Genomic DNA, 22,678 nt, shown 5'->3' with positions numbered 1-22,678 from the left:
TAAAATGTTCTTTAAGTAAGTTTATTTATGGTCACAGATTCATAAATGATCACAGATTCATAAAGAAATTATAGTTCAAAAAGTGGTCAGACATAGGGTGGATTTTTTAGTACTGAATTCCTACCACAGGTGTATTATAGGAATTCTAAAAAGACACATTTATTCCTTAAAGGTCTTCATTGCTAAAAGGTCAGTTTAAAAAAAAACAATATTTTTTAAAAACAAAAATTTTAACTTCTAAACCTGTTCATTCTATAAACTTATGATGTTAAATATTTAGATTTATTCTTCATTGTTTTATGCTGTTGGCCTAAAATAATAAGTTCATATCTCATATGTGTGAGAACGTTCAATTGATATTTATGAAAAGAACTTGCTGTTTAAATATGAGCAACTTGCCATTTTATAAAATTATTAGTATTTTGTACATTAATTACAAGAATTAATCATGAAGACAAACAAGAAAATAGAACGTAATGCGAGCAGACAGCTTATGACACACGAGTTCAGGGCAGCTTGACTGGTGGAAGCAAACTGACTGCGGTGCTGATGATGAAGCCCCGGTCACATGGACTCGGACTCCAGCCCCTGAGCCAGCTGAGCGCAGCAGCACCGACGGGCGAGGAGAGTGTCCCAAGTGCTGACTGCCCACTTGCCTGTACAAACAGGAAACTGACGTTAGACAAAACACAGCATGATTCCCCGACCCACGTGTCCTCACGGGGCTAGTCTAGTCCCCTGAGAAGTGGGTCATGTCAGAGTCATCACCGGTGACTCCTTGCTAGCTGATAACAGAAGATACCATCATAAACTTTGGGGTCTTGGTTGTCTGACTTTATTCATGTATTTGATATATATTTCAGTGTACTTAGCTGTGTGGAGTCAGGTGTTCAGCCTGTTCTTTGCAGGCTTGTCCTTGAAGAAGACATTTAATTTATATGGACTTGAATTTCAATAACAGTGACGTGTTGAGGAAGTAAAGAAAATTGTTATGACATTTTCTCTGGTAGTCTGTTTTTCTATAAGAAATTAAAAATAAAGTTAAGATAACATTTACAGCAAGATGTGACTTAGGAACTTTTTCCTTTGAAGAAGTAAATCCAATATAGAAATGTATTTAATGGCCAAGTGGTATTACATTTTAAGACTGGCAGGCTTAGATGTTTCCATGTATTAAAAATATGTAGTTCATTCTCTGAACTACAGTTTATCTATAATGGCTTATTTTCTGAAAGCTATCCTAATAGTCATCCATCTGAAACTAAACAAGAAGTGTGCCGGTGTGTCTCAGGAGGGGAAAGAGCACAAAGAACTCACGCGGGGGCATCTCAGTGGCCAGCCCTCAGTCCAGCCCCCACTGCTCCTCACACCTCCTACAGTATGTCCTCCTCAGTCACCTGCAGGGGAGCCTTAGAAACAGGCTCTACCTGTATGTTACTTAGTCTCTGATGCCTGAAGTGACATTTTTCAAATTTGAAAGAATGAACATTCAATAACTAATGATGACATTGTTACCTTTGTAGAAAGATGGTTATTGTGTACCAAACTCCTTTCATGTGTACACATTCACAACGGATAACCTGCATTATAATTTTGTTTTTCTCTGTCTAATTAACCATACAAAAGAAGAGAAGAATTATGTTTTAGTGAAAAAGATACGAGACTTTAAAGTCAGCTTGCATTTGACTCTCAACTTCATTGTTCACAGGCTGTGTGACTTGGAAGTAATTTAACCTTTTCTGGGCATCACATCCTCTCTTTATAAAACAGAGACACATCAGTGTGTTGGTTTTGAGGATCAGATACAAAGCACAATATCTGGCACATAGCAGAGGGCCTCGGTGGGCACTTTGGTACTAATTTGGGAACATCTTTAAAATGTAGGAACCTTGTTTTACAGGAACACCAGATGCATTTTCCCAGTTGCTCACCTGTCCGTATTGTGACAGAGGATATAAACGCTTTACCTCTCTGAAAGAACACATTAAGTATCGCCACGAGAAGAATGAAGACAACTTCAGCTGCTCCCTGTGCAGTTACACGTTTGCATACAGAACCCAGCTCGAGCGCCACATGACCTCCCACAAATCAGGACGAGAGCAGGTAAGTGGCATGACTCAGATTCACCCACTGTCCACACCGAGAACTCCTTGCTCCATGGAAGGCAAGGGCTCTCACACACTGAAAGATTAAGGGGCTGTACCAGACAGTGTCTGGTCTGCAGCCTTGTAAAAAGAACAGTGATTATTCGTTTGGATGATCGGGTCATTTCTGAGTTTAAACGCACATGTAAACACTATGAAGACTATTTTAGAAGTGACTACATTTTTTCTTTTTCAGACAAGGTCCCTTTCAACTCAGTTATTTTGCTTATATCATAACAAATATGTCAAGTTTATCACTGGATTTCAAAATGGAATCTACTAAAATGTTCGATGTAGGAAAAATAAATACCATCTCATAAAGCACATGACTTACTACTGACCAAGTAGAGGAGAAAATCAAACAATAATCAAGTTTAATTTTTCGTGAAACGCTGACTGTTATCAGTATAACTGTGGCTTTTTTTCATGTAAGGGAAGTTGCCTCTTAAGAATCTAAAGTTTAGACTGAATCATTTTTAATCTGAGGACTCAATTTTTCATATGGTTTATTCTGTTTCTATGTCACTTTGCCTCAATTTCTAGAAGTATAAACCAAGACTATTCTTAAGTTACGTTGCTGGCTCTGAATTTAAGGATTAAAGTCAGAAACGTTTTGCCAGTTCTGCTTCTGTAAGGTCAGCTGTAAATAATCAAATTAATATCTGGTTAATCTAGATTTAAAAGTCAAATAAGTGTTCAGCAGCACACAGTATGTTGAAGGTGTGTGCTGTGCTTGGGGCACATGTCCAGTCTCTTCTGTCAAGACTCGGAATACCTGTGCACCTGAGTTTAAGCGTCTGCTCCGTGTGTACCCACGTCACTGACCCGAGAGAGCAAGTTACCCTCTTGGCTGTGATGGCTCAACCAAAAACCAGGCCAAAATCTATAAGAGAAACAGTGATGAGAATGGGTCAGCCTGTCTTCTCAGGACCCTGGTGACAATACTCATGAAATCATGGGGTGTGGAGTGTACAGGCAGGCATGAGCACAGGGCCAGCTCTTCCTTGGGTAGGTCAGTGCTTCAGTCCACAAAGGAGCACTTGGGGTGGGAGCGAGTGCCACGAGGAGGAAACTGACCCACAGAAGACAAACCCCATCTCCTCATCTGCCCTGAACGAGTCTTGTCAGGGACAGAACAGAGGCATGCTCTTGGCACCCCGGCGTCCTGACCTGACCACAGTGTGGGTGGCGCCTGGGGACCTGACCCCAGTGTAGACGGGCCCTGGGGGCATGGCCACAGTGCCAACGGGCCCTGGGAAAGGGGCTGTTCAGGTGACATTTGGAAGCAGAGCTGTCCTGCAAGCGCTGCCCCCACATCCTCTCCACCAAGGGCCCTTGTCAAAGGAAGGAGCTTCGAAGGACAGAACTGGAGGGAAAGCAGGAGATGCTGTGAGAAAAATAAGTCATAAGCTCTCTGATGAGCATGGAGGCCACTGTGTGTGTGAGGCCTTCTCTGAGGGATGTAAAGGTGGCTGGTCGGTTTCATATGTGAAATACATGGTCAGACCAAGGTCAGGAAGGAGCCGTGATGGAATGTGGAAGCCAGCAACATGAGGGGTATAATTGGGAACCGTTTAGGTTAGGAGGCAGAGCGTCTGCCTTGCTGGCCTCTGGAGATCAAGGTAAACATTTCCATGTTGTCTTATTCATGCAACAGATGTCTGAGTTTTGATTCTGTGTAAGGCCTGTTGTAGGTGTTCAAGACACAGCAGTGAAAATGAGCAAGTCCCTGACAGTAGTGGGCATGTATTATAGGTGAGAGAAAACAGATGTAAAATATAAACACAGGTGGAATGAAGAAAACAAAGCAAAGAGGATAGAAAGTGGTGGAAGCTGCTTTTTCTTTTTTAATAGAGAGACTAGGGCATCTGACCCTAGACTTGGGTGAAGTGAGGGAGCCAGTCACAGAATGACTGGGAGAAGGGCCTTCTGTGCAGAGGGAGCAGAGGGGCGTGAAGGCCTCGAGGCAGAAGCCAAGGAAAGGCAGGCAGCCAGGGCGCATGAAGGGGAGAAAGACGAAGAGGCTGGGTAGGGAGGAGCCAGATGACGAGGCCTCTTGTATGAGCCATGGCTAAGGCCTGTGATTTTACTCTAAAGTATTACAGGGAAGCATTTGAAAGATACTGAATTTTGTGTTTATGTCTTATTTTTAAGGCCAGATGAGCTGTGGGGTGGAGAGTAGATGGACAGAGACAAGGAAGCAGGAAGCACACTTAAGGGCTGTGGCTGTAACCCAGGCCAGAGGCACTGGTGTGACAGATGTGACATCATGAGGATGGTGGCTGCAGGCTGGCTTGCTGAGGGATTGGAGAAGGGTCTCGGAAAGAGAGGGACCAGGATTCCTCCAAATTCAGGGCCTAAGGAATGATCAGATAAATGAGGGGTTTACTCACAAAGGTAAGAAACAAGAGTAAGTAAGTGTTACTCAGTTGTGTCCAACTCTTTGTGACCCCATGGACTAGCCCACCAGGCTCCTCTGTCCATGGAATTCTCCAGGCAAGAATACTGGAGTGAGTAGCCATTCCCTTCTCCAGGGGATCTTCCCCACCCAGGGATCGAACCCTGGTCTCCTGCACTGCAGGTGGATTAAGCCCCCAAAAAACAGGAGAGGAGGAGCTGATTTCCAGGAAAGAAATGAAGAGGTCAGTGTAGTCCTCTTAGCAGATGCCTGTCACTGTTCAGTGGGGACATCGAGGAAGCTGTGAGAGTCTAGAATGGAGAGAGGAGAGATCTAGAGAGAGCTGTTTGGAGTTGGCGCCATGTATTCAATTTCCAAGCCAGGGGTTTGGGTGAAGTAGAACCTGACACATACTTCACGCTTATTCTTGGTCCTTCCTGTGTGAAGGACAGAAGGGAGATAGCAGTTTGGGAAAGCACAGAGCAAGCAGAACTGGAGCCTTTGAACAGATGGGTAGAGTCGTAACAGTCACAATTAAGGGGAAACATCGCCAAGGAGTAAGGGATGGTATCAGTGGGAGCAGGGAGGTGAAGAGTGGTGTACATGCAGAAGGTAGGACTCACTGGATGATGAGATGTGGACTCCTGCTGAAGCAGCCTGGAAACTCGGGGCTATAAACCTGGCATCTGTAGCCTCAGAATCTGTGCCCAGGGGTGAACAGGAATCCTCTAGAAATTTATGAGTAGAATGTATTGCATAATTCAGTTCAAACACTGCTTTTGTAAGATGAATAAACGGTGCAGAATTTATTCGAAGTATGTAAAAGTGGGGGGTTGATAAACCAGACAGAAAGCTATTACAGTAATCCATATTTGACTGAAAAGAGGGAAGTATTTTTTAAATCATCAGATTAAGATTTTGAAAATACCAAACTTGCTAGAGAGGATAAAGTCCTGAAAAAGCCCAGCCTTTTCTTCTGTTCTGGAGACCTTGTTCTTCTTTGCTTGAGACAGATTCCTGGACCTTCTGGACCGTGGTTTCTTTATCTGTCAATTAGAGTGCAGGCGAGGGAAATCACCTCTAGTTCCTGGTCAAGTACATATTTTTTGCTAAATGCTATATTGCGTCATAGAGTGATTGTGATTCTGATTCTTTAAACTGGGAAGTAGAGATTTTCCTTTATTTCGAAATTCTGTTGCCACTGTCCTCTTCCTTTTTGGTAACATTCCAAGTATTAGATTTTTGTGACTGCTACTATTTGAGGCCTTTAAAGAAACAAAAGAACCACCCAAACATTACTTTTAGCAGACTGGATGTTCTTTATGTCTAAAGCTTTTTTGCTTTATAAATAAAATACCAATTCTTTCTTACAGAGACATGTGACGCAGTCTGGGGGTAATCGTAAATTCAAGTGCACTGAATGTGGAAAAGCTTTCAAATACAAACACCATCTAAAAGAGCACTTAAGAATCCACAGTGGTAAATATGTTTTCTTTGTCTACCTTGACTATCTTAGTGATTATGATAGTAAATTAATATCACATGTGAGCTACACATATGGTTAGAAACTCGTTGCAATTGTTTTGGGATAAACACTAATATGGAGACATTTTCTGCTTATAAACGGTATTTTATTGGGATCTTACTCTTTGGCTAAAGTATATCAAGCTAAGAGGACACACTTTGAATTTCCTAATAAGAATATAGCATTTTACAAGATGTACAACCTGTGACACTTAAGCTTTTCGATGAATGTTCATTTCATTGCCTCTCTTGCACAGTTAACAAGGGAATGATAAAGCGTGTAGGATAAATGCTTGATAAAGCATGTGCACAAGGAAAGGAGGAGATGAAGATATTCTCTCCATAAGAGAAGAAGAGATGGAACTCAAGATAGGAAGTGGCATGGTGCACCATGGGGATTGTGGGAGAGGGCAGCATAAGGCAGGGTGGGAACTGTGGCACGAGAGGAGATTTCACGGAAAATGGGCTTCCCCCATCTCACCCTCAGTTCTGCACAACTCATCATCTACAGCTTCACATGAAAAGTGAACATTAATACATGGTAAAAATACTATGTCAATTTTACAGACTTACAACCAAAGAGAGCTCTATTTGCCTTTTTTTGGAGGCTTTACTTACCCAAAAGCAACCAAGAAAATTCACATTGCATTATGAAATCTGTCTCCTGGTAAATTTTGATGCGTTATTTAATACTAAATAATTTCAGTGAAAGACACCTGTTATGGATTTCTGCATATGCTTGTTTTGTGAAAATTATTATATTAACAATTATTAATTGATTTTACAAATATCCTGCACAAAAAGTACGGTTGGGTGGCTTTGTGATATGTGTGTTTTATTTTGGAACGGCATTAATAGAAGTTGTGCTGAATTGCTCATTGAGGGCTAAAGAATGTTACCTCTTAAAACATGCTCAAACTGAGATTCATACATTTTTTAGACATTAATGTGTCTGGAAAACAAAGCTGTCTTTTGGCATCTGCATCAGGAGCCTATTTCTTAGCTCCTGTGCTATTGAACAATTTTCATCAATTTCATATATATATTAACATTATATTAACATATATCCAATGGATATTTTTCCTCTACTACTGTCCTTTTTCTCCTAGCTTTACTGAGATATAACTGACATACAGCGCTGTATAAACAGCATGATTTGACTTATCTTGGCTATTGTAGATAATGCTGCAGTGAATGTATGGAAATGTATAATATATACAGGGCTGTATATATAATATATATATATAATATATATATATAATCTTTTCGAAGTAGTGTTTTCATTTTCTTTGGATGAATACTCAGAACTGGAATTGCTGGATTAAAAGGTAGTTTTCTTTTTAATTTGTTGAGAAATCTGTATACCATTTTCCATAGTGGCTGCACCAATTTACATCCTCACCCACAGTGACCTAGGGTTCCCTTCTCTCCACATTCTTGCCAATACTTTTTTGTGTGTAATAATCATTCTGACAGGTGTATGGGGATATCATATTAATGATGTTGAGCATCTTTTCATTTGACTTTTGGCTTCTATAAGTATTTTTTGGGTAAATATATCTGTTCAGATTCTCAGCCCATTCTTAACTGGGTTGTGTCTTTTGATTTTGAGTTGTATGAGTTCATTGGACATTTTGCATATTAACCCCTTATCATTTATATCATTTGTAAATATCTTCTATTCAGTAGGTGGCCTTTTCAGTTTGTTCATAGTTTTTTTGTCTCTATAAAAGTCTTTCAGTTTGATGTAGTCCCCTTTATTTTTGCTTTTGTTCCCCTTTCCTGAGGAGACATCAAAAAAAAAAATATTACTGAGATCTATGTCAAAGAGCTTACTGCCTGTGTTTTTTTTCTGGAAGCTTTATGGTTTCAGATCTTTAATCCAAAATTTACTTCTGTGCGTAGTATGAGAGAGTGTAGCTGTCCAGTTTTCCCAACACTAGTTATTGAAGGGGCTTTTTCCCCACTGTATATTCTTGCCATAGGTTAACCACCCTTACGAGTTCATTCCTGTGGTTTCTGTTGTGTTCCATAGATCTATTACTCTGCTTTTGTGCCAACACCATGCTAAATGACTGTAGGTTTGCAGCATAGTTTGAAATTGAGGTGTGTGACACCTCCACTTTTGTTCTTTTTCAAGATTGTTTTGGCTATTCAGCATCTTTTATGTTTCCATGCAAATTTCAAGAGTTATTTATTCTAGTTCTGTGAAAAATGCATTGTCATTTTGATAGGAATTACCCAATAGGCATTTTGAATATGTAGAATGAATGAATCTATATAGAATCAATGTAGAATCATTGAACCTATTTTCTTAATTGTTCTTTCTTGTTATTAATGTCTACAAATTCAACAGATTTCTACATTAATTTTGTATCTGGCAATTTTACCAAATTCATTGCTGAGCTCTAATAGTTTTTTAGTGGCATCTTAGAATTGTCTATGTATATAGTATCTGTAAACAGTGACAGTTTTACTTCTTCTTTTTCAATTTGGATTCTCTTATTCCTTTTTCTTATCTGACTACTGTGGCTAGGACTTCCAATACCTTGTTGAATAATGAATAAAAGTGGCAAGAGTAGATATCTTTGTCTTGTTCCTGATCTTAGAGGAAATGCTTTCAGCTTTTCACCATTGAGTATGATGTTAGCTATGGGCTTTTCATACATGGTCATTATTACGTTGAGGTATGTTCCTTCTGTACCCATTTCTTTGAGAGTTTTATCATAAATGGATATTGAATTTCATCAAAAGCTTTTTCTGAATCTGTTTACATGATCATATGGTTTTTACTTTCAATTTGTTAATGTGGTATATCACCTTGATTTGTAGATATTTAACCATTCTTAATTCCTTGATAAATCCCACCTGATCATGGTATACCTGGGTGTTTCAATGTATTACTGAATTTGGTTGGCTAATATTTTTGTTAAGGAGTCTTGCATCCGTATTCATCAGTGATACTGGCCTGCAGTTTTGTGTGTGCTTTGGTTTGATATCAGGATGATGCTGACCTCATAGAATGAGTTCACAAGTATTCCTTCCTATCCAATTTTTTTAAATAGTTTGAGAAGGATAGGTGTTACATCAATAATTTATTTTTAATAATCCCCCTTCTTATCAGAAGGGCTTCCCTGGTTCAAACGGTAAAGCATCTGCCTGCAACACAGGAGACTCAGGTTCAATCCCTGGGTCGGGAAGATCCCCTGGAGAAGGAAAAGGCAACCCACTCCAGTACTCTTGTCTGGGAAATCCCATGGGAGGAGCTTGGTAGGCTGCAGTTTGGTAGGCTGCAGTCCATGGGGTCACTAAGAGTCGGACACGACTGAGCGACTTCACTTTCACTTTTCACTTTCATGCATTGGAGAAGGAAATGGCAACCCACTCCAGTGTTCTTGCCTGGAGAATCCCAGGGACGGGGGGAACCTGGTGGGCTGCTGTCTATGGGGCCGTACAAAGTCGGACACGACTGAAGCGACTTAGTAGCAGCAGCTTCTTACCAGAAGGGCGTCCCTGGTTCAAATGGTAAAGCATCTGCCTGCAATGCAGGAGACCCAGGTTCAATCCCTGGGTTGGGAAGATCCCCTGGAGAAGGAAAAGGCAACCCACTCCAGTACTCTTGCCTGGAAAATTCCATGGATGGAGGATCCTGGCAGGCTACCCCATGGTCTCAAAGAGTCGGACACAACTAAGCAACTTCACTTTCTCACCAGAAATTATTTGAAGTTGTTGATAGAGATTATAGCTAATTCATTTTTTAATGTTGAAGTTGGGGTAATAAAACAGAGTAAGATTTCATATATAAAAATGAATGTCCTATTGCAGTCATATAGGAGGGTTGCAGATCTATAGATTATATGCAGTTGGGAAGCACAGATCGTACAAAACGTTAAAATATTTTAAGTCCAGAAACAAGAAGTTGATATCTAATCGCAAAATCCTGAAGCTGAAGGATTCATCAAAAATCAGCTTCAATCAAGTAATAATGCTTGTGCTATCTGTAGAAACCCTTTAGGTGTTTCCATGGTCAAGAGCTTTATAGTAAGCTCACAGCATGCTGCTGCTCTGAAAGAGGAGGCAGATTCAGGCCACGTCATGGCACACAGACTCCTGTGCTCTGCTGTCCATTCATATTTATGTCTCTTAAAGAAAGCAAGACAGGCATGAAGTAAAAATGAGAAAGAAAAAAAAAAATACTATGAATTCCTTTGTACATGCTAGAAGAGACCACAAATTAGACCCTAGGTTTTAGGAAGTAAGAAAACTACAGTTAGTAACGGAAATCTAGAGTGTTTGTAGGTAAAAAGGATCAGATGTCAGAAGATGAGAGAAAAAGCACAACTCTTCTGATACAAAGTCCATAGAGAAAGTTGTTCCTTGGAACATCATTAAGAAGAGAGAACCAAAAGATAATTTACATCATCTTCAGAAATATCCTTAAAATAATACAGCAGAGGATTCAATAGTGTTTTCATTCTAAAGTAAGATTCTTCCATAGAGGCCAGTGATATTTCACCAAAATGCAGTTCAGAAAGAGCACTGCCCCAGGGTGCCCAGTGGATACCATCCAAGTCTACAGCTCCCTGGTGGGTTATTCCAAGGGGAGATTTCAAGCAGGGCTACTCCAAGTCATCCCAGATAAACAGAAACCAAGAGTAAGCATTTAGAAAGTCATTATATCAAGACAGAGCTGTGACAAATTCATTATAGTCTGTACAACATTAGTCCATAGGAGATTGGAAAATGTTTTTTAATGAAAAGAACAATGATCATTCACCACAGGTAGTTTTGAAAGCACTGCTTAGAGTACCTAATAATGAATGAACCTCATATCCTTCAGGAAACTCGGGGGGTTTTTTTGGAGCTGAGTTTTTAAGGCATTGAAGGTTAGGGCCCTCAAGTTATGTGCCCTAGAATTGCATGGATCTCTTCTGATGTCCATGAAAGGAACCCTATGTGTCACGGTCATATATACTTTGCACATGGGAACTGTGCAAAGGAACTGTGAGGAGGCCACTGCACCTGCCCACAGAGAGGGTGCGAAAGAGCCCCTGCACCCAGGCGGGGAGCCTCCCCAGCAAGTAACCTGGGTTTGTTCCACAGCCTGATAGTCGTTTCAGCCTAGAAAACTTTTATATCAGGTGCAACTGAGCACCACCTTAGCCATTAGAAAAAGGCCAGTGTGCATAATGTATCAAACTTTGAACAACACAACTTCCTGTCGTAGTAGTAGTTCCAAACATTAACCTAGGTCAATAACTGAGGTGATGTGCTTTAGCCATGAAGTTAGAATTAGAAACACGGCTTTTTCTAACAGACATAGACTTTGGCTTTAGCATAATTGTTCTGCAGTCTGTTTTATAGCAGCAGTAAAATAACTGGGTGATTCCCATAATAGTGATGGTAACTAGCACCTGCTGGAGCCTCAACTGCATTAAGTCATGCAGCTCTCACAGTAACCCTGGGAGGTAGATGCTCCTGTTTCCTCCTTTTTTACTGATGAGAAAATGGAGTTTCAGAGAACTTAGCTTGTCCCCAGTCACTCAGCTGGGACACAGAAAAGCTGGGCTCTGTGACACAGCCCTCCTGACTCCAAAGCCACTGTCATCCCCACTGTGCTCTGTAAAGACAGAAATAATCAATACTACAGATGCTTATTTTCCTAGTCAGCAAGGGAACAATCATGTAGTTCATCTAAAAAGGTCATCAAATAAAGATGCAAAGACATATCCCTTGTTTTACACCCACTGGAAATTTTTATCCAATGCACTTTGAGTATTGAATCACATTTCAGGCATCCCATTGGAAAGATATTGATAAAACTGGAGAAACTCAGAGGTGAGTTAACAAGCGGGTAAGAGTTCTGAAGAACACATCCCATGAGGAATGTGTAAAAGACCTGGACACATTTAACCTGCATGAGGGAAATTGAAGGATTCTTGGGACAGCTCTTCATCACATCGAAAGTCTGGCTTGTCAGGGAAATGTTAGACCAGCTCCATGCGGCATCAGAAACAAACATAACATGGAAGGCCAGCTTTGGCTTAGTCCTGACCCTCTGTCTCATTGCTTTTCTAAAGAGTCACTAACATTTCTTGAGAGCACACTGGGTTTTGCTATATCATCTGTTACATCCTCACTGGATTGTTCTGGTTATATCTACATTTATTTATGCACCAAAACACTGAGGCTTGGACAGATTAAGAAAATAGACATAGTATGTGCCAGAGCGAGAATCTGAACTTAGATCCTGGTCCTCAGCAAAGCCAGACTAGACTGCCTTCCTCCAATCTGTCCAGCAGCAATAACCTCCTTTTAATAAAAGAGGTTAAGCAGAGATGAGCTGGTGCCAAGGATGATATGAAATGAACCCTTCATTGAGAAGGAGGCTGTACTAGAGGGCTTTATTAGATTCCTTCCAACTCTAATTTGATTATGCAGACACATTTGAGAAAATATAATGCACTTGTTTTAATCTTTACAACATTGAAATTCCAAGACTAGCAGGTCCTACGCTTTCTTGCTGCTTTCCTTTTCATCATTAAAAGGAAAGGGGGAGATAAAGAGCTGTATTTTGCTACTGAGTAGATAAGCAGCATCACCACACTTCATCATTGTATAGTTGGCCACTCATTCATCTGGCAGAGGCTTACAGAGCAGCTCTGTGACCTGCACGCAGCAGGTGTGGGAGTAAACAGCACTGAGACCCGGATCTCCCTGAACCCAGGCATTGGTAACTTTTAGACTATACATTCATGAACTAGAACATGTTCAAACTAAAGCAAAAAAAAAAAACATTGGGTTGTATGAAAATATTCCATTCAACTCAAAAATTTCTGTCAGAGTACCCATAGTGACCCAGAAGAACACCTTGTACCCTGTAAGGTCTTGGGGAGTGATGTAACTGAGGCCTCTGCAAGCAGGAAGCTTCATTTTTTTTTCCTTACATTTCACAAAGATGTTGTATTTGTGCAGCAGAAGTATACTCTGTTTTAATACTTAAATGTTCTAAGTTACTGTAACCACTGTCACTGAAATTGAAACTCCAAGATGCTTTTCATACCAAGAGGCTCCATGGTAAAGAATTACCTGCCAGTGCAGGAGGCACAAAAGACGCAGGTTTGCTTCCCACATTGGGAAGATCCCCTGGAGGAAGAAATGGCAATCCACTCCAGTATTCGTTCCTGGAGAATCCCATGGACAGAGGAATCGGGCAGGCTACAGTCCGTGGGGTTGCAAAGAGCTGGACACAACTGAGCAACTGAGCACACAGAGAACACTGCCTTATTTATCTAGAAGTACATACATCCCTCGTAGCTCAGCTGGTAAAGAATCTGCCTGCAATGCAGGAGACCCTGGCTCAATTGCTGGGTGGGGAGGTTCCCCTGGAGAAGGGATAGGCTACGACTCCAGTAGTATTGGGCTTCCCTGGTGGCTCAGACGGTAAAGAATCCGCCTGCAATGCAGGAGACCCGGGTTCAATCCCTGGGTTGGGAAGATTCCCTGGAGAAGGGCATGGCTACCCACTCCAGTATTCTGGCCTGGAGAATCCCATGTACAGAGGAGCCTGGTGGGCTACAGTCCATGGAGTCACAAATTGTCAGACACGACTGAGCGACTAGGCACACACGTACATCCCAGCTTAATAAGCCAAGGCTTGTAACAATACTTGTATTTAAACTTTTCTTCCCCACTGAAAAAGGTCTTTTCAAGCAAACCTATGAATATAGGGAGGATAGATACTCATATGACTCATACAGTCAAGGACAGATGTCCACAGTTATTAAGTCTTAGGGGAGATTTTGCTTCCTTTCGTCTAATATTAATTTCTCCTATAGATGGTTAAGTAGAGTAAAATATAGAGAATTACATAGTTTAGTGACACAGGATAAGAAAAAAATTACTTGAAAGAGTGAGAGATAATTTTTTGGTATCTGAGAAAGATTTGAACTTTTAAAAGTGAACAAAACTGTTATACACACCTGAAGAGAAGATTCTCTTACTGGTCAGCACATAGTTCAGACTAACATTTTACTGGTGCTTGACATTTATGTAGGTTTTCAACTTAAAAGTGATGATTCTAAATAAAATTGTATCACAAGCACACATGGTAACCCCCTTTTTAAATTGATACTGCTTGTTTTAGGGAAAATGTGAATATGTGAAAATTTACGAATGTAACTTTTTGTTGTTGTTTAGGAGAGAAGCCATATGAATGCCCAAACTGCAAGAAACGTTTTTCCCATTCTGGTTCCTACAGCTCACACATCAGCAGTAAGAAATGTATCAGCCTGATGCCTGTGAACGGGCGGCCGAGAACAGGGCTCAAGACCTCGCAGTGCCCCTCACCCTCGCTCTCGGCCTCTCCAGGCAGCCCCACGCGGCCACAGATGCGGCAGAAGACAGAGAACAAGCCCCTGCAAGAGCAACTTCCCGTAAACCAGATCAAAACCGAACCTGTGGATTACGAGTTCAAACCCATAGTGGTTGCTTCAGGAATCAACTGCTCAGCCCCTCTACAGAACGGGGTTTTCAGTGGTGGTGGCCCCTTACAGGCAACCAGTTCTCCTCAGGGTGTGGTGCAGGCCGTCGTTCTGCCAACGGTGGGTTTGGTGTCCCCCATCAGTATCAATTTAAGTGATATTCAGAATGTACTTAAAGTGGCGGTAGATGGTAATGTCATCAGGCAAGTTTTGGAGAATAATCAAGCCAATCTTGCATCCAAAGAACAAGAAACAATCAATGCTTCATCCATCCAGCAAGGCGGCCATTCTGTTATTTCAGCCATCAGTCTTCCTCTGGTTGATCAAGATGGAACAACCAAAATCATCATTAACTACAGTCTTGAACAACCTAGCCAACTTCAAGTTGTTCCTCAGAATTTAAAAAAAGAAACCCCAGTCCCCACCAACAACTGCAAAAGTGAAAAGTTACCAGAAGATCTTACTGTCAAGTCTGAGAAGGACAAAAGCTTTGAAGGGGGAGGGAATGACAGCACTTGCCTCCTGTGTGACGACTGTCCCGGGGACATCAATGCACTTCCGGAGCTGAAGCACTATGACCTGAAGCAGCCGGCCCAGCCCCCTCAGCCCCCCACCCCAGAAGCTGCCAAGCCCGAGGCCTCCACTCCATCGGGGTCCGGAGATGGCAGTTTGTCTCCCAGTCAGCCACCTTTAAAGAACCTCTTGTCTCTTCTGAAAGCATATTATGCTTTGAACGCACAGCCAAGTGCAGAAGAGCTCTCAAAAATTGCCGATTCCGTGAACCTACCAGTGGATGTAGTGAAAAAGTGGTTTGAAAAGATGCAAGCGGGACAGATCTCAGTGCAGTCTTCTGAACCATCTTCCCCGGAACCAGGCAAAGCCGACACCCCTGCCAAGAGCGACGGTCAGGCTGCAGACGCAGATGAAACCCAGGACAGCACAGGGAACCGCCAGAGCCCTCTGAAGAGAGCTAGCTCCCCCGTCTTACCAGGAGGCTCGGCCGTCAACGGTTCCGGAAGCAGCGCCTCCTCCCCTTCTCCCCTGAACCTCTCTTCCTCCAGAAGCGCACAGGGTTACTCGTACCCGACAGAAGGGGCGCAGGAAGAGCCGCAGGTCGAACCTCTTGATCTTTCACTACCAAAGCAGCAGGGCGAGTTATTGGAAAGGCCAACTATCACTAGTGTTTACCAGAACAGTGTTTATTCTGTCCAGGAAGAACCCTTGAACTTGTCTTGTGCAAAAAAGGAGCCACAAAAGGACAGTTGTGTTACAGACTCAGAACCAGTTGTAAATGTAATCCCACCAAGTGCCAACCCCATAAATATTGCTATACCTACCGTCACTGCCCAGTTACCCACGATCGTGGCCATCGCTGACCAGAACAGCGTTCCGTGCTTGCGAGCACTGGCTGCCAACAAGCAGACCATCCTGATCCCCCAGGTCGCCTACACATACTCAACTGCAGTCAGCCCGGCGGTCCAGGAAACACCCTTGAAGGTGATCCAGCCCAATGGAAATCAGGTAAAAAAGGAAAAGAACCACTCCCAGCCCCAATCCATTGATCAAATGCTAGTTTGATTTATTTTAGTGAATTTCTCTAATAAAAACCAGGCATGAGAGAGCCAAGCAGCTTGCTAAACTGTCACGTTTGAAAGGAAATAGCTGACTGTGTGTCTTAGCTGCGGTGGCATCTCGGCTTTTGCTGTTTACTGATCCAGAGTGTAGTTTTCAACTGCAGTTTTGAGTATTATTTTGCAGAAAAGAGGGTCGATGGGTCTCAGCTATAAGATTGACTGTTTGAAACTAGAGATGGAAGAGGAAAGTAAAATTCAAATACTCATTAATCAGACTTCTGTTTTATAGTTAAGTTCCCAGAATTCATCATAGTTTCTGCCTTGATTATGATCATCAGTAAATGAAAATTTGTTCACAGATGTTTTACACCAGGCTAACTTAGCTCTCACTTAATGAAGCAAACAAAAGTATATAAAGAATTCACCTAATGAGTTTACTGATGATTTTATAAGCTGTAAACTGGTGTTCAATCATAATACCACATGAGGGAATACAGTTGTGAATCTGTGTGTATTTTCCTCTGTAACACTCTCCGAGTACGTGACAGTTATGATAAAGCTATTCTGCATGACTGTTGTGTGTTTCACTGTCCAGGCTTTTTCTGTGTCACTGACCTTGATGTCTCCATTTTTTCCATCAATTTCTGATTGAATCAAATGAATACTAAAGATAAATTTAATCTTTTTCCCAAATACTTACTCTAAGAAGATGCGACTAAAATAATTATAATATCCTGTTCACGTATGTTTTGCTACTTTTGTCTCCTTAAATATTGCTACCAATGGGGCTTCCTGTAATTGTGGTAACCTTGAGAAAGTTTTCACATGGCTAAATTTTTCATGAAATCTAAATTTTAACTGTATAAAACACTCTTCACACCTTTGAAGAATAAACTGGGAAATTTCAGTTAACAAGATCCAGTAACATGAAGAGAGTTCCTTTAACACCACTGGCAGCTTACAAGTGACAGAAAAACGTCTCTCAGCACTTCGCACCCCTTGTTGTTGTTTAGTCACTCAGCTTAGTTGTATCTGACTCTTGGCGACCCCATGGACTATATAGCCCACCAGGCTCCCCTGTGCATGGAATTTCCCAGGCAAAAATACTGGAGAGGTTTGACATCTCCTCCAGAGAATCTTCCTGCATCAGGGATTGAACCCTCATCTCCTGCATTGGCAGGCAGATTCTTTACCACTGAGCACCAGGGAAGTCCTCTCCTGCCTTACAAAGCTGTAAGAAATTGTGGGAAACCTCTAAACTTGTGGAAAATGTGTGAGTTTAGGATGGAAGTCTTCAGGAAAGACACAAGATCCTAGGAGCCCAATCCCACTGCAGGCTCCCTGCAGAATTCTTCCACCTACAGGAGACCCTGCTGCCAGTTTTCTCCCTAACCCTCACCCAAAACTCTGAAGATTCACCATCAAGCAAGGATTCTTGTTTAAAAACACAGACCTGCCTGCATTGTTTTTCCATCTTCCTTCTTAGAAAAGTGATAGAACAAACCTCCCTCTTTACAAGGAGACAATGAAGTTTAGTTCACAAAATTCTAAGGTTCTGGAAGATACAACTTAAAGACCACTTTTAAGAAAGTCTTAATTTTCACTTAGTAAAACCCAGAAGGTAAGTGATGCAGTTAGAAATTCACGACTGTTTAGCAAACTGGTAAGTTAAAACGTTGGGCAGACTTCTCATAAGTTAATGATCCATAGGCAGCTAAAGTGTTCTCTGCAGCGTCCTTTCTTTCAGTGCCCGCTGACCCTGGGCTGCTTTTGCTGTTGTGACTGCACTGCCCACTCACCTGAACCCTCCCTTGGAGCCTGCTTTGGTCAGGTTGTTGAAAGCAGAAATCAAAGTGGTTCCTTCAGCTCTGCTTTTATTTATGTCTGTCGTTTACCCTGTAATCTTAAATGAACTTTTCCTACTTCCTTTTCTCCTCTAGGATGAAAGGCAAGACACTAGCTCAGAAGGAGTATCCAACGTAGAGGATCAGAACGACTCCGATTCCACGCCCCCCAAAAAGAAAATGCGGAAGACAGAAAACGGAATGTATGCTTGTGATTTGTGTGATAAGATATTCCAAAAGAGTAGCTCACTGTTGAGACATAAATACGAACACACAGGTATGTATGTTAAGGAAGCTGCCAGTTTTGCAGTTGAATTGATGGCTATTTCCATAACCGGAAGTGCCCCAAGGCCTAGCAGCTCCATGCCGTTACATTTCATAGCTGTGCCCTTATTTTCAGGTAAAAGACCCCACGAGTGTGGCATCTGCAAAAAGGCGTTTAAACACAAGCATCACCTGATAGAGCACATGCGCCTGCACTCCGGGGAGAAGCCCTACCAGTGCGACAAGTGCGGGAAGCGCTTCTCCCACTCGGGCTCCTACTCCCAGCACATGAACCACCGCTACTCCTACTGCAAGAGGGAGGCCGAGGAGCGGGAGCCCCCCGAGCCGGGGGCCGCAGGCCCAGGGGTCCCGCCCGAGCAGCACGCGGGGCAGGGCGACTCGGACGAGAGGGAGAGCTCGACGCGGGAGGAGGATGAGGACAGCGAAAAGGAGGAGGAAGAGGAGGAGGAGGAGCGGGAGCTGGAGGAGCTGGAGGAGAAGGGAAGTGGAGCGGCGCGAGGGGCGGAGGAGGTGGAGGACGGGGAGGAGGAGATGGACGACGAGGAGGACAAGGAGGAGGAGGCGGAGGAGGAGGGGGAGAGAGCAGAAACGGAAGGTGTGGGGCAGGGGGCGGGGGCTGGAAGCCAAGCCCATAGCTTAGAACACAAAGTCAGTGAGGGCAGCGAGCAGGTGTCTGAAGAGAAAACAAATGAAGCCTAATAGTTTTTCTAGAAAAGACAGAAAATTCTAATTGGTAATGAAGTTTTGTTCTATATTATACATGCTTTTCATGGAAACACAGTAACCTGTATACTGTGATTTCTGTTCACTACTGTGTAAAGTAAAAATTTAAAAAAACACAAAATCAAAAAAAAAAAAAAACCACACAAAAAAAAATCCGGGTGTGCCTGAACCTCAGACCTAGTAATTTTTCATGCATTTTTCAAAGTTAGGAACAAGTTTGTAACATGAAGCAGATTAGAAAACTTAATGACTCAGAAAGCAGAGATTTAACAGGTTAAAGAAAGCTGATTGATTAGATGAGCACCTGACATTGTTTCATTTTATCAGTATTAATTAGCACTCTTACGTTAGTTTATTCTTAAGCTGTACAATTGGGAGAAATTTTATAATTTTTTATTGGTAAACATATGCTAAATCCGCTTCAGTATTTTATTATGTTTTTTAAAATGTGAGAACTTCTGCACTACAGAATTCCCTTCACGGAGAAGTATAATGCAGTTCAAAACCGTGCTAACTACCTTTTCTAAATTCAACCTAGAAGGTAGTCATTTCTAATATTTAGATGTCACAGTAGAGCGTATTCTCATTTAAAGTGTATTGTTAGCCTTAAGAAAGCAGCCGCTAGAAGAGCTGAAGTTTCTTACTCATGTGGTTTAAAATGGAGTTGACGAGATTGCCGTTGAGTTCTGATTGCAGGGACTAACAGTGTTGATACTGGTGAGACAGCAGAGACGTCAGAATCAGTGTTCGTAATTGTGTTTGCGTACGTGGTACACAAATATGAAGGATGTGATATGAAGCTTTGTATCTCCTCTGGCCTTAAGCAAGACCTGTGTGCTGTAAGTGCCATTTATCAGTATTTTCAAGGCTCTGACCAGCCTCCGTTCATGCGTGGCCTACAATAACTAGCATTTGTTGATTTGTTTCTTGTTATCAAAATTCCAAAATAAAACTTAAAAACCACTGACTCTGTCAGAGAAGCCAAACACTGGGACATTTCACCCTTTAATTCCTCAGTATTCATTTTGCGTTAATTGACTTTCAAAATTTCTCTACTGAAACGAAAGGGAAATTTTCTAATCTGCTTTATCCATGTACTTGCATTTCAAACATGGACCTGCCATTGTTATTTGGCTCATAACTGTTTCCAAATGTTAGTTATTATGGACCCAGTTTATTAACAACATTAGCTGATTTTTACCTATCAGTATTATTTTATTTCTTTTAGTTTATAGATCTGTGCAACATTTTTGTACTGTATGTCTTCAAACTTGGCAGTATTAATACCCTTCTTACTGACATATGTACTTTTAGTTTTAGAAAACTTTTATATTTATGTGTCTTATTTTTATATTTCTTTATTTATTACACAGTGTAGTGTATAATACTGTAGTTTGTATTAATACAATAATATATTTTAGTATGAAAATTTGGAAAGTTGATAAGATTTAAAGTAGAGATGCAATTGGTTCTCTTGCATTGAGATTTGATTTAACAGTGTTATGTTAACATTTATACTTGCCTTGGACTGTAGAACAGAATTTAAATGGGAATGTATTAGTTTTACAACTGCAATCAAGTCATTTTACCTTTACCCAGTTTTTAATATAAAACTCTTAAATTTTGAAATTCACTGTGTGACTAATAGCATGATGCTCTGCGGTTTTATTAAGAGATTAGTCTAACCATAAAACTCTCATTTCCTTAGGAAGCCAAATTAGGATAACCTCATGTAAACAGTGTTGGGAACAACGTTTAACATTTTGTGCCAATTTGTTCCTGTATTCATGTATGTAAGTTACAAATCTGACTCTTCATTTTTAAGTTCCTTGTTACACCATGGTCATTTTCTAGTTTTTTACCAGACTCCCCATCTCACAATAAAATGCATCAACAAGCCTGACTTGCTGTCCTTCTTTTGATCATTGTCAAGATTTTCTCTGGAAAACTGTTAAGTGGGTATACAGTCATCCTGCTCTGGGTGTATCTTGGGCTGAGTTTGGGTAAACTCAGTGGTTTAGACATTCCCCACTAAGTCAGGGATTTTCCTGCAGCTGGTGTTTTTGGGAATGTCAGAGGTGACAATGACTGGCCAACTGAGAGCTTGCGTCCTCGTCCAGAAGCTTTTACCCCCGACTCTGGATCCATGACCTCTTACCCTGGGGGAGCTGGGTTTCACAGTCTTTCCTCTGCACTCCCACAGCCTTTGCCTTCCTCACCTCAGCCCTTACACTGTCACTCACGCCCCTCCCACCAGGACCAGGATCCTCTGGACCACCTGCCAGGTCACTCTCCTGCCCCAGTGCCCAGCACAAGTCCATGCGGCCATGTGTGCTGAACGATAATATAATTTGCATGTTAAAAGAGCTCAGCTATGTCTTTACTACTCTTTTGCTTCTGTATATGTTAAATGATTTCAGCAATTTGGTAATGTCCTTATTCAGGTCCTATTAAACACTAGACATAATAGACAAATAGTAAACTCTGCCTGTCCGCCTGCCTTTCTGTTCTGATTTGTGAGTTTATTTCCAGGTGTCTTCCTTGTGCTTAACCTCACGGTACATGACACATGTGTTCAAGGCCCCTGGGAGGAGTGCCGGCACCCATCCTAACAAATTCCACGAGGACCCCCTTCCCTTCTGATGGCCTCACATTCCCAGCGTGACGCCTCACTTCTATCAATGAAAAACCTCCCCAGTAAGCACAGTAGAGGTTTAGGAAACAAGAATAAGTAACCGTTCTTAGGACACATTCATACTATAATCACTCTATTAGGAAGCTCAAAGAAGTCCGTGCTCAATTTATATGGGTAAATGGCTAATGAAGGAATTCTAGATTCATCAGAGAAGTTCTGAAGATGAAAACGCATCAGCATTTCCCGTCACTCCCCCAAATCCAGCAACAGTGTGCCACTGACCTGTGCCACGTGCACAGATTCCTTGCTGCTATTGTCAAAGCTGGTTTCGCAGAAGCCTTACAAGACAGAAACACCATGTGCCCATGAGCACACACATATTAAGGAGCAGAATAACATATCTGGCACGGAAAGCCATGCTCATCACCAGCCTGCATCACAGCTCATGTGAGAACAGCCCACACTATCTACATCTAAACTTAAGCCTGGCTGTAGGTAATACGAGTAGATGATGTCAGCAAGACTAATACACGTGTCATAACATGGAGAAAAAGAGAAGGGCAAAGACTCTTTTTTCAAATCTATGTGTAAGCTTAAAATCAGCCATGAAAACATGAAAATGCAAACTTAGACTTCTGAAGATCAATGGGAGGATATACTAGAACAACTATAATACGGACTCCGAACCTTAAAAAAAAATAAAACATAAATTTCTCTGTTCTGGTGAACGAACAGTCCACTCAACAATTCACATTTTTTCTCAACAACACATGGGACATTCATGACGAGAAACCATATTATGAGCCATGAAACAACCTTCAAATTCAAAAGAATTAAAAACAAAGTGGTTTTCTCTGACTACAAAATAAACTAGAAATCAGTAACAGAAATACATCTGGCAAATCCCCTCCCCCTGCCCTGCAAAACTATTTGAAACTGTTAACATGTTTCTCGGTAAACATTGACAATAAAAAGAACTAAGTAAAAATGAAAATCCAATATCAGAAGTTGCAGTAACCAGTAAAAGCAGTGCATATAAGAAAATTCATAATATTAAATGCTTATATT

At 41.6% G+C, this 22,678-nt stretch overlaps 1 protein-coding gene across 3 annotated transcripts in view; it reads left to right on the top strand.

Annotated features, from left to right (window-relative positions):
• The window catches only part of ZEB1 (zinc finger E-box binding homeobox 1), a 199,584-nt gene extending 180,633 nt beyond the window's left edge, over window positions 1–18,951 (top strand). For all 3 annotated transcript variants that reach the window (XM_052650770.1, XM_052650771.1, XM_052650769.1), the window contains 5 exons: window positions 1,901–2,103; window positions 5,916–6,021; window positions 14,266–16,070; window positions 18,064–18,244; window positions 18,368–18,951. In XM_052650770.1, the coding sequence (XP_052506730.1) occupies window positions 1,901–2,103; window positions 5,916–6,021; window positions 14,266–16,070; window positions 18,064–18,244; window positions 18,368–18,951 (2,879 nt within the window). The remainder of the gene's footprint in view (window positions 1–1,900; window positions 2,104–5,915; window positions 6,022–14,265; window positions 16,071–18,063; window positions 18,245–18,367) is intronic.
• Window positions 18,952–22,678: the final 3,727 nt, after the last annotated feature.

The sequence above is a fragment of the Budorcas taxicolor genome, chromosome 13 (genome assembly GCF_023091745.1).
Source record: "Budorcas taxicolor isolate Tak-1 chromosome 13, Takin1.1, whole genome shotgun sequence".
Lineage (NCBI taxonomy): Eukaryota > Metazoa > Chordata > Mammalia > Artiodactyla > Bovidae > Budorcas > Budorcas taxicolor.
The sequence above is the reverse complement of the archived record's forward strand: the minus strand, read 5'-3'. Positions and strand labels throughout refer to the sequence as shown.